Source organism: Gobio gobio, assembly GCF_949357685.1.
Source record: "Gobio gobio genome assembly, chromosome: 18".
Classification (NCBI taxonomy): Eukaryota; Metazoa; Chordata; class Actinopteri; order Cypriniformes; family Gobionidae; genus Gobio; species Gobio gobio.
The window spans coordinates 6,123,527-6,134,956 of NC_137111.1; the positions used below are offsets into that span (position 1 = coordinate 6,123,527).

Genomic DNA, 11,430 nt, shown 5'->3' on the forward strand with positions numbered 1-11,430 from the left:
AGCCCAACCCCGCAGTCCATGAATGATCCGTGAGCTCCTCAGACGAGCGGACCGTGAGATGGACATGTGTTCGGCCGCCTCTCAGCATGACTACAGCCACAAACAGGTATGCCGTTTCTGCTCTCTCTGTTTAAACATGCCGTGCTGTAAACCTTCCAGAACTCAGAAAGTCGAGTCTAAGTGTGACGAAAGCCATATGTGGACGGCGTTTATCTAACCTGAGCAGTTGAACAACCCTCGCCCGGGGGATTATTTTATGACAAGACAGATGTTTTTCTGAGATTAACTCGAGGAAACAGTGAATCAGCAGAGGGAAGGAGAGAGAGCTTTATGAATGGGGGCATTATTCAGAGCTGTGACACGGATGTTAGTTGAGAATGGACGATGTTTACACTGTTTGCTCTGTGTGAGAAGGTGAGATGAAAAGCACGAGCTCTGAGACGCTGATGAAGTGTGGACACACCCTGCTGTTATTCAGGAGAGAAAATGGAGGACTGGACCAGGCAGGGTAAACAGTGGTTGCTAACGGCACGTCACCTCCGGACGGTTTGGTTGCATAATAAGAAACACGAGCATAGTTTAAGGCAGCCAATCAGGACGGGTGCTGAGGAATGTTTGTGAGAGTTTAGCTCGTAGAATCGCCACACAGAGCTGACAAAAAGGTAACGCTGGTGTTTTTTGAATGTAACTCTGTTGTAAACATGCTGCTGATGATGATGAGGCGGCTGCTGTGCACTGTCCCAAAGTTTCTCATGGAAATGCTCCAATTGTCAATTTGTTTAATGCAAAAGTAATTTCTGCTGTATTTCCAAAATGTTCTGTCTTCATTTGCAAAACCTTTCTGGGGTTCCCATCATGGGATCAATTTATGGATCTAGGTTAAATTTGCTATTTTTGTTTTCATCTTTTAATTAAATGTTATGATACTAGCTGTTTAATGCTTGAATATACTTTATCACTATTGCAATAAATATTAAATATGAAAGTTTTATGCGATCATTTAAGACATTTCTCCTTTTTTTGTATGGAAGCTTGCTTCTGCCTCCAAATAAAAAACAACAACTTGTTTTTCTTGCCATTCTGATTTTTTTTTTCATTTCTTTTCTCTCGCAATTCAGTTTTTGTTCTCACAAATCAGATTTATTTTCGTAATTCTGACTTTTTTTCTTGCATGACTTTTTCTTCGCAATTTTTTTCTTGCAATTTTTACTTTTTTCATTATTTTTTTCCGCAATTATGACTTTTTTTCTTGCAATTCAGATTTTTTTTCTTGCAATTTTTACTTTTTTCATTTCTTTTTTCTCGCAATTCTGTTTTTTCTTTGCAATTCAGATTTTTTTTGTAATTCTTTTTTCGTAATTCTGACTTTTTTCTTGCAATTCAGATTTTTTTCTTGCAATTTTAACTTTTCTTCCAATTCAGTTTTTTTTTCAAGTAAATCAGATATTTTTTTGCAATTCTTTTTTCTCGCAATTCTGATTTTTTTGTCTCAAAATTGTGAGACATAAACGCGCAATTACCTTTTTTTATTCTGTAGCAGAAGCTTCCATATTTTTGGCATAGAGTGTTCTTTATTGAGTCAGAATCCTAGAACCCAAAAGCAATTTCTGCTGTATTTCCAGGAGCTGAAGGAAAGGTTCTATGGGTTCTGTCTTCAGTTTAAATTCATTATTTTTGTTTTCATCTTTTAATTAAATCTTATGATACTAGCTGTTTAATCCTTGTACATATACTTTATCACTATTGTAATAAATATTAAATATGACAGTTTTATGCGATCATTTAAGACATTTATTCTTTTTTGTATGGAAGCTTGCTTCTGCAACTAAATAATAAAAAAACTTGTTTTTCTTGCCATTCTGATTTTTTTTCTCGCAAATGCGAGCTTATATCTCACAATTCTGTTTTTTTTGTGTAATTTTTACTTTTCTTTCATTTCTTTTTTCTCGCAATTCTGTTTTTTTTCTCACAAATCTGATTTATTTTGCAATTCTGATCTTTTTTCTTGCATTTTTTCGTAATTCTCACTTTTTCATGCAATTTTTACTTTTCTTTCAATTCTGACTTTTCTCGCAATTCTTTTTCGTAATTCTGACTTTTTTTCTTGCAATTTTTACTTTTTTCATTTCTTTTTTCTCGCAATTCAGTTTGTTCTCACAAATCTGATTTATTTTCATAATTCAGATTTTTTTTCTTGCATGACTTTTTCTTCGCAATTCTGTTTTTTCCTTGCAATTATTTCTTTCTTTCTCGCAATTTACTTTCTTTTTTTCGCAAATCAGATTTTTTTGCAATTCTGACTTTTCTTGCAATTCTTTTTCGTAATTCTGACTTTTTTTCTTGCATGACTTTTTCTTCGCAATTCGTTTTTTTTTTCTTGCAATTTTTCCTTTTTCCTTTTCTTTTTTCTCGCAATTCTGTTTTTTCCTTGCAATTCAGATTTTTTTTGCAATTCTTTTTTCGTAATTCTGACTTTTTTTCTTGCAATTCAGATTTTTTTTCTAGCAATTTTTACTTTTTTCATTTCTTTTTTCTCGCAATTCAGTTTTTTCATCACAACTCTGATTTATTTTGCAATTCTGAATTTTTTTCTTGCAATTTTTACTTTTCTTTCAATTCTTTCTTTCTGGCAATTACTTTCTTGCAAATGTGAGCTTATATATCACAATTCTGTTTTTTTTCTCGCAATTCTGTTTTTTCCTTGCAATTCAGATTTTTATTTGCAATACTTTTTTCGTAATTCTGACTTTTTTTCTTGCAATTCAGATTTTTTCCTCACAATTTTGACTCAGAATTGTGAGATATAAAAGCGCAATTACCTTTTTAATTATTCATTTTTCTGTAGCGGAAACAAGCTTACATATTTTCGGCATAAAGTTTCAAATAGAGTCAGAACCCTAGAGTTCTATATAGAACCTGCAGTGCAGAATGAGATGCGGTCTTCATTTCCATGGTCAAATGGTCAGTCTTGTCACTGTGGACCTCTTCATGCTGTCAGTCTCAGATGTGTCCTGACTCCTGATGGACTGTGTTTCCCTGGATGTTGTTTTTTCAGCCGGCTGAGACGACAGCTCAAACGGTTCCCTGAAACCATGGCACTGCTCAAAGCGGGCAGCACATCAGACTGTCAGAGGGCTGAGGCTGAGGCTGAGGCTGACTAACCAAACACAGCTCCACTTCTCTTCACGCTTCTCGGAACAATCTGGTGGGTTGCAGTTCTTTCACTTGTAAAGAGATGGGCTCTGTTCTAAAAGCGAACCAGCTGCCTGACAGAATCTTAAGGCACACTCTGGGCGACTCCAATAGGGAGAACCATTATGCTTCCTTTTAAGAGTCTTAAAGTCCCCATGAAATGAAACTGAAGTTCTTTTAGTATGAATGTGTTAGCCTTACTGTTATCTATGCTCCAAAACAATGACACAATTCACATTATGGATATGGAACGATCAGACAGTGCACTATATAGAGGATAGGGAACGATCAGACAGTGCACTATATAGGGGATAGGGAACGATCAGACAGTGCACTATATAGGGGATAGGGAATGATCAGACAGTGCACTATATAGGGGATAGGGAACGATCAGACAGTGCACTATATTGGGGATAGGGAACGATCAGACAGTGCACTATATAGGGGATAGGGAACGATCAGACAGTGCACTATATAGGGGATAGGGAACGATCAGACAGTGCACTATATAGAGGATAGGGAACGATCAGACAGTGCACTATATAGAGGATAGGGAACGATCAGACAGTGCACTATATAGGGGATAGGGAATGATCAGACAGTGCACTATATAGGGGATAGGGAACGATCAGACAGTGCACTATATAGGGGATAGGGAATGATCAGACAGTGCACTATATAGGGGATAGGGAACGATCAGACAGTGCACTATATAGAGGATAGGGAACGATCAGACAGTGCACTATATAGAGGATAGGGAACGATCAGACAGTGCACTATATAGGGGATAGGGAATGATCAGACAGTGCACTATATAGGGGATAGGGAACGATCAGACAGTGCACTATATTGGGGATAGGGAACGATCAGACAGTGCACTATATAGGGGATAGGGAATGATCAGACAGTGCACTATATAGGGGATAGGGAACGATCAGACAGTGCACTATATTGGGGATAGGGAACGATCAGACAGTGCACTATATAGGGGATAGGGAACGATCAGACAGTGCTCTATATAGGGGATAGGGAACGATCAGACAGTGCACTATATAGGGGATAGGGAATGATCAGACAGTGCACTATATAGGGGATAGGGAACGATCAGACAGTGCACTATATTGGGGATAGGGAACGATCAGACAGTGCACTATATTGGGGATAGGGAACGATCAGACAGTGCACTATATAGGGGATAGGGAACGATCAGACAGTGCACTATATAGGGGATAGGGAACGATCAGACAGTGCACTATATAGGGGATAGGGAACGATCAGACAGTGCACTATATTGGGGATAGGGAACGATCAGACAGTGCACTATATAGGGGATAGGGAACGATCAGACAGTGCACTATATAGGGGATAGGGAATGATCAGACAGTGCACTATATAGGGGATAGGGAACGATCAGACAGTGCACTATATTGGGGATAGGGAACGATCAGACAGTGCACTATATAGGGGATAGGGAACGATCAGACAGTGCACTATATAGGGGATAGGGAACGATCAGACAGTGCACTATATAGAGGATAGGGAACGATCAGACAGTGCACTATATAGAGGATAGGGAACGATCAGACAGTGCACTATATAGGGGATAGGGAATGATCAGACAGTGCACTATATAGGGGATAGGGAACGATCAGACAGTGCACTATATTGGGGATAGGGAACGATCAGACAGTGCACTATATAGGGGATAGGGAACGATCAGACAGTGCACTATATAGGGGATAGGGAACGATCAGACAGTGCACTATATAGGGGATAGGGAATGATCAGACAGTGCACTATATAGGGGATAGGGAACGATCAGACAGTGCACTATATTGGGGATAGGGAACGATCAGACAGTGCACTATATAGGGGATAGGGAACGATCAGACAGTGCACTATATAGGGGATAGGGAACGATCAGACAGTGCACTATATAGAGGATAGGGAACGATCAGACAGTGCACTATATAGAGGATAGGGAACGATCAGACAGTGCACTATATAGGGGATAGGGAATGATCAGACAGTGCACTATATAGGGGATAGGGAACGATCAGACAGTGCACTATATAGGGGATAGGGAATGATCAGACAGTGCACTATATAGGGGATAGGGAACGATCAGACAGTGCACTATATAGAGGATAGGGAACGATCAGACAGTGCACTATATAGAGGATAGGGAACGATCAGACAGTGCACTATATAGGGGATAGGGAATGATCAGACAGTGCACTATATAGGGGATAGGGAACGATCAGACAGTGCACTATATTGGGGATAGGGAACGATCAGACAGTGCACTATATAGGGGATAGGGAATGATCAGACAGTGCACTATATAGGGGATAGGGAACGATCAGACAGTGCACTATATTGGGGATAGGGAACGATCAGACAGTGCACTATATAGGGGATAGGGAACGATCAGACAGTGCTCTATATAGGGGATAGGGAACGATCAGACAGTGCACTATATAGGGGATAGGGAATGATCAGACAGTGCACTATATAGGGGATAGGGAACGATCAGACAGTGCACTATATTGGGGATAGGGAACGATCAGACAGTGCACTATATTGGGGATAGGGAACGATCAGACAGTGCACTATATAGGGGATAGGGAACGATCAGACAGTGCACTATATTGGGGATAGGGAATGATCAGACAGTGCACTATATAGGGGATAGGGAACGATCAGACAGTGCACTATATAGGGGATAGGGAACGATCAGACAGTGCACTATATAGGGGATAGGGAATGATCAGACAGTGCACTATATAGGGGATAGGGAACGATCAGACAGTGCACTATATTGGGGATAGGGAACGATCAGACAGTGCACTATATAGGGGATAGGGAATGATCAGACAGTGCACTATATTGGGGATAGGGAACATATAGGGGATAGGGAACAATCAGACAGTGCACTATATAGGGGATAGGGAGCCATCAGACAGTGCACTATATTGGGGATAGGGAACATATAGGGGATAGGGAACGATCAGACAGTGCACCATATTGGGGATAGGGAATGATCAGACAGTGCACTATATAGAGGATAGGGAACGATCAGACAGTGCACTATATAGGGGATAGGGAACGATCAGACAGTGCACTATATTGGGGATAGGGAACGATCAGACAGTGCACTATATTGGGGATAGGGAACGATCAGACAGTGCACTATATAGGGGATAGGGAACGATCAGACAGTGCACTATATAGGGGATAGGGAACGATCAGACAGTGCACTATATAGGGGATAGGGAACGATCAGACAGTGTAAATATGCTTTCCATTGTGGTGAATGAAGTCTGGTTTCAGATTAGTGTCATTGGACCGCCGTTTCAAGGCAATTTCAAACTATCCTTTACAGAAATGAATAGCAACAAGCTCAAGTGATAATCATCCAAGATGGTGGAAGGACAGATAACTGTCAACCGTAAATAGAATTAATGAATTACTAAAATCAATTACCTAATTCAAAAGGTACCACTGTACCCTACACTCTAAAAAAAAAAGGTTCTATATTGCACCAAAAATGGTTCTTGGCTCGTAATCATAGGGGAACCTTTTTTAGTGCTATATAGCACCAATTTTGGTGCTTCAGTGGTTCTTCAGAGGTTCTTCACTGGTTCTTTGACTAAGGTGCTATATATCACATCTGAAGAACCGCTGAAGAACCACTGAAGCACCAAAATTGGTGCTATATAGCACTAAAAAAGGTTCCCCTATGATTACGAGCCAAGAACCATTTTTGGTGCAATATAGAACCTTTTTTTTTTTAGAGTGTTGTATTTTTATTTCTTCTATGTTTTATGTTAAAGTAGGCTATCACATGGTTAGCTAACATTGGATTCTATTGAAATCAGTATTTCAAATCAAGTGTGTTTGTAAGAAGACTGCAGTAAATCGTAACTTATTTTATCTGTCAGCAGACACAAGGCAGCTCACTAGGTTTTGAACAGAGCCATGATTTTTGCTATTTGGCTCAACAATAATTATTTCTTGCTGCACATGCAGGTCTCAAAGAATCCCTTTCAGAGATGATCCTGTGCATTCAGATGAGTTTGGCAGTGCTGTGCTGTATACTGTGGCTCGCCTCGCCTGCCCTCCTGCGCTCTGAATTCAAGTTGGCCTACGTGACCGAGCGCAACGTCTACATGTGCACGTGTGCGCAGGATCCGGGCTTCTGTGAGAAGATGAACTCCAGCGAGTGCAGCAGCTGCAGAGACCTGTCGTCCGCACAGCAGTCCTCCGTTCAGAAGAAGCATCTGACGGTGTGGTACACCTCGCCTCTTAACGCGGCCCTCCTGCTGAACAACTCTGAGATCCGCCACCTGTCGCTGGTTCAGTGCAAGCCCGCTGACGACCAGCCCGTCCCGTTTGAGTACTTCACAGTGCGCCGTTTGGAGACCCTTACGGTCACATACCCGATCTGGAAGCCTGGACTGAGTTTCGAGGTCACTATAGGCAAGGACAGGGACGCCGCGTATCAGGAGGAGGCGAGAATCGCTGTCATTCATACCTCTGTGCTGACCGGGAAAACAGAGCTGAAGTCGTACACGGTCCAAACCAAAGTGGATCGCAGTGGCATGATGTCCTTCCCGGACGTTTTCATGTCTCGCACCGCGCTTTCGGAGATGTCCCGGATATTTGTCACTTTCCTGTACTGAGAGAGGCATTGCTCCACAGTCGCACCTTGTGGAATTTAAACGCTTCATTGTAGATGTAACACAGTTGTTGCTGTCACTATAACACAAATATCTGTTGTGCATAATTAATAATGTATTATATACAGCAGTGGCCAAAAGGGATGTCCATTAGTTCACTTTAAAATGAAAATTAGCCCATGGTTTGCTTACCCTCAAGTCATCCTAGGTGTGTATGAATTTCTTCTTTTATATTTAAAGAGCACCTATCATGGAATTTTTAAATGTACCTTTCATGTAGTGTGTAACATAGATCTAAGTGAACAAAAACATCCTGCAAAGTTTGAAATATGACAGTGCACTGTATTTATAGTTATTTTCTTTCAAAAGTAAGAGTCGACTCTGAGTCATTTTTAAGAATCGTTAGAAGACCGAAGCTTTTTCTCTGACTAGATGACGTCAACTTGTCAAGTTATTTGAATACAATATACGCCCACTTATTGCGCTCCAAGACGCCAGTGAAAACTAGAAAACATCATGGCGACGAGACGCTGTGTTCTGAAGTGCGACTCAAAAGCAAACTTCTTTCATCTGCCCAAGGATGAGCATTTGAAGACTAAGTGGCTTGAAGACAAACCATATATCGTCGCGATTGTGTGTTTATTAGTCTTCAAATGTCTCTATTTGCATGTTTCGCGATTTCAGGAAGCTTTTATTATGGACTTCTATTATGGCACATGGTATCTTCTTTGTCTATCTGTACCATATATGGACTACATGTGCTCAGAGCGCCCTCCGGCTGCCAGGATGAATTGAAAACAACACATAAGAGACTCAATCGCTCATGATTAGGCTACATCTGCGCATTTTGAGGAAGTATTGAATAAAAAATACTCCTCTGTTTAGAAATTTGACACAGACATATGAGACTCTATCAATATGTCTCCTCATCTGCACACTTTTGAACTAAAAGCCCTGAGGGATGTTGTTTTGTCGCGAGTCTTCGTGAGGAGAATAGAGGAGTTTTTTTATGAATGAGATCAGCTGAGGCTCATATTACAATCAAACGGTTCCGACGCCGGTTTAAATATTCATAACTCCTGACACATATTAACAAATTACTGTCACTATAAGAATTTGATGGGCGTTCCGTTTCCGAAAATATCTGCACAGACTAAACCAATCACAACTGACTGGGTCATCGGACCAATCACCGCAGATTAGCGTCACGTAAAGGCGGGGTTTTGAAAAGTGATTCACTAAAGGAATCATTTGAGAATCGCTGTCAAAACAGGTAAAAATAAATCCATATTATAAGAAAACTAAAGTCTTTTTTGTCATTGCATGCATGCAAAACTGTTGTTGGGGACTTCTAAAACAATATTTGGAACATTTTAAATGCCATAATAGGTGCTCTTTAATAAATATCCTGATGTTTCCAAGCTTTATAATGGCAGTGATGGGGTACATTGAAGCCCCAAAAAGCACATCCATCCATTATAAAATGTATCCACATGGGGGTTAATAAAGGCCTTCCGAAGCAAATCAATGGGTTTGTTTAAGATAGTTTAAGTAAAATATCTAGCCTCCGCCCGACGCCTTCCATATTCTAGAGCCATCACTACTATAGACATTGAATAATCAGAAATGGCCCAATTTATTATTACTTATTAAGCAAATATTAATGCCTTATTCTGCATGACCATATTGTACATCCATTAATCATACAATGTAGACAGGTTTATAATCACTGAGATCCCAAATGTGAGGATAGGGGGGTTCGGGGGCTTGCTCCCCCGAGAAAATGTTGATTTCCATGATCTACATCACTCTAAAAAAAAAGGTTCTATATGGCACAAAAATAGTTTTTGGCTCTTAATCATAGGGGAACCTTTTTTAGTGCTATATAGCACCAATTTTGGTGCTTCAGTGGTTCTTCAGAGGTTGTTCACCGGTTCTTTGACTAAGGTGCATAGAACCTCTTTTTTTTTAGAGTGTATGTACATGATAAGATGTTCTGAACGCCAAAAGATTAGATAACAATAACTTGAACACCATGTCAGTGGTCAGATATGACTGATAAAGTTTTTTCCATTTTTGTCAGTGAAGACAGTTAAACATATGTTTAACTGATATTTATATGTATTATGAAATCATTTTTGTAGACATGTTAATTTACTGAAGGCTAACAGGAAAGCCAGGTAACTAAATGTATTACATTTATTCACAATATGCACTCATTCAGAACTAATCTTATGACCAATACTGGCTGAAAAAAGCTGAGCGTTGAATGCTACAAATGGAATTATATTAATTTACAATATGCACACATTCCTCACTACACTCTAAAAAAAAAGTCTCGTAATCATAGGGGAACCTTTTTTAGTGCTATATAGCACCAATTTTGGTGCTTCAGTGGTTCTTCAGCGGTTCTTCAGAGGTGCTATATAGCACCTTAGTCAAAGAACCAGTGAAGAACCTCTGAAGAACCGCTGAAGAACCACTGAAGAACCGCTGAAGAACCACTGAAGCACCACTGAAGCACCAAAATTGGTGGAGTGTATTAATCTTATGCCTAATCTGAAGAAAACGGCTTTGTTAATATTTCTTGTTTGTTAATTACATTATAAATGACATTACATAGGCCTATTTCAATTCAAAATGGCGAAATTAGACAAAAGTTGATTAATTTGCCTGAATATTTTTGTCATTTGTTTAACATTTCTGACTTAAAGAAGCAGCTGTCAATTATGAAATGATTAGTTTAGCTACATATCTCGCATTTGACGTCGAGTCGTGTTGCTAAAATTCGCGCTCAGCCTCGGCAGCTTCTGTGCGTACATAAAACCCGCCTACTCCAATTTGATTTGTTTTCTCAAATATTTTGACATTGATGAGCGGTGACAGACCAATGAGGCTCAGATGAACGCACACACCTCTGCTTCTGACGTGCACTCTATTCGCCGCCACAGCGGATTGAAGAACACGCTGATTAAGAGACGGGACGAAGGCGAAGCCTCCTGCAAGTTTCATATGTTATAAAGGTTAATCACAAATTTTTTAGGGGTGCTGGGCCGAAGTTTAGGGGGGGGCTGAAGACCCCCTAAAAAGCCCCCTCGTTGTTTATCGTGCTATGTGACATCAGAGCTCGTAACTGGGAGTACATCGATCTGGTTCGAGTTCACGGGTGGGAAGTCACGGGTTTCACTGCCTTTCCAGTGCACTGTCACGGGTTGAAGGTTGGGGAAACATGGGTAGCGGTTAGCCTTGAGCGCGGCATAACATCGCTCGTCACTGTCCGAATGAGTGAGATGACCAATCAAATCAAAGAGGGCGGGGTTTAACGGTTAGTGTGACGCAACACTTTCATTTTTGCAAGTAAAAGAGTGCGTCATGTATTTAATATTTGACAACTGTTCTACGATAGAAACATTCAGCGAACGACAGTAATATCCAGTGATGCAAACTACTCAACATTTTTATGACATTGTACCGTTTTGAATAGAAAATATGCCATTATTTACATGATTATGATCAGAAGACAAGAAACATTTAGCGTTTAAAATAAACATTTTAT

General features: G+C 40.2%; 1 protein-coding gene across 2 annotated transcripts; it reads left to right on the plus strand.

Moving 5' to 3' along the window:
* The first annotated feature begins 7 nt into the window (after nt 1-7).
* LOC307142213 (uncharacterized protein) lies at nt 8-9,885 on the plus strand. 2 transcript variants are annotated; one of them, XM_079842874.1, is made up of 3 exons: nt 8-106; nt 3,056-3,205; nt 7,225-9,885. In XM_079842874.1, exon 3 carries the CDS (start codon nt 7,248-7,250, stop codon nt 7,875-7,877), a length of 630 nt encoding a protein of 209 aa, XP_079699000.1. In that variant the 5' UTR covers nt 8-106; nt 3,056-3,205; nt 7,225-7,247; the 3' UTR covers nt 7,878-9,885. The 2 variants fall into 2 exon arrangements, with proteins under 2 accessions (XP_079699000.1, XP_079699001.1); XM_079842875.1 differs by lacking the exon at nt 8-106 and adding an exon at nt 309-662.
* The last annotated feature ends 1,545 nt before the right edge of the window (nt 9,886-11,430 follow it).